The sequence below is a fragment of the Condylura cristata genome, unplaced genomic scaffold, assembly GCF_000260355.1.
Source record: "Condylura cristata isolate star-nosed mole 26May11 unplaced genomic scaffold, ConCri1.0 scaffold00058, whole genome shotgun sequence".
Classification (NCBI taxonomy): Eukaryota; Metazoa; Chordata; class Mammalia; order Eulipotyphla; family Talpidae; genus Condylura; species Condylura cristata.
In genome coordinates, this window is record NW_004567159.1 from 1,036,686 (window position 1) to 1,037,349 (window position 664).

A 664-nucleotide genomic window follows, 5' to 3' on the forward strand; every position below is an offset into this window, starting at 1 on the left:
GGCCGCGGCGGCAGGCGATGCCCCTCAGCTGGCACTCGTTCCCGTAGGTGACGCCGTCCGAGCCGCAGACCTGGGCGGGGGGGCGAGCCGCTGGGACGGGGGCGAGGCCCCGCCGCTCCCACCCTGCAGTGCCCCCTCTTACCTTGGTGGCGTTGGGGCCCGGGCAGGCGGGGGTGGGGCACACGCAGTGGGCAGAGCCGGCCTCCTCCACGCAGGACGCCCCGAATTCACAGCGCATCTCAGCACAGGTCCTGGGGCCCGAGGAGTCTGGGGCAGACAGAGACCCTGCAGCCAGGGGGGCCGCGGAGGCCGGGCCCCACCCCCGGGGGCAGGCAGGGAGCAGCCACCTCACCCGTCTCGCAGCCGGCGGGGCCCAGGGCGCGGCCGTCGGGGCACTGCCCACACTTGGGGCCGGCCACGCCCGGCTTGCAGGAGCACAGCCCGGTCATCTGCTCGCAGTCGTCCCGGACAGCGCCCCGGGGGTCACAGCTGCAGGCTGGGGCAGGGAGAGGGCGCTGAGGCCTGGACAGCAGCTCCAGGGCCCGCCCGCCCGCCGGGGCTGGGACTCACGGGTGCAGCCGCTCCGGCCGTGGGTGACGATGCCCCGGAAGTTCCAGAAGCCGGGCTCACAGCGGTCGCACCTGAGGCCGCCCACGCCGGGGCG

At 76.4% G+C, this 664-nt stretch overlaps 1 protein-coding gene across 1 annotated transcript in view; it reads right to left on the bottom strand.

Annotated features, from left to right (window-relative positions):
- AGRN (agrin) overlaps positions 1–664 on the bottom strand; it is a 17,920-nt gene that overhangs the window by 11,547 nt on the left and 5,709 nt on the right. Inside the window, exons 5-8 of the mRNA XM_012734546.1 lie at positions 571–661; positions 353–496; positions 143–267; positions 2–70 (exon numbers count right to left, since the gene is read on the bottom strand). Coding sequence (XP_012590000.1) covers positions 2–70; positions 143–267; positions 353–496; positions 571–661 — 429 coding nt within the window. The remainder of the gene's footprint in view (position 1; positions 71–142; positions 268–352; positions 497–570; positions 662–664) is intronic.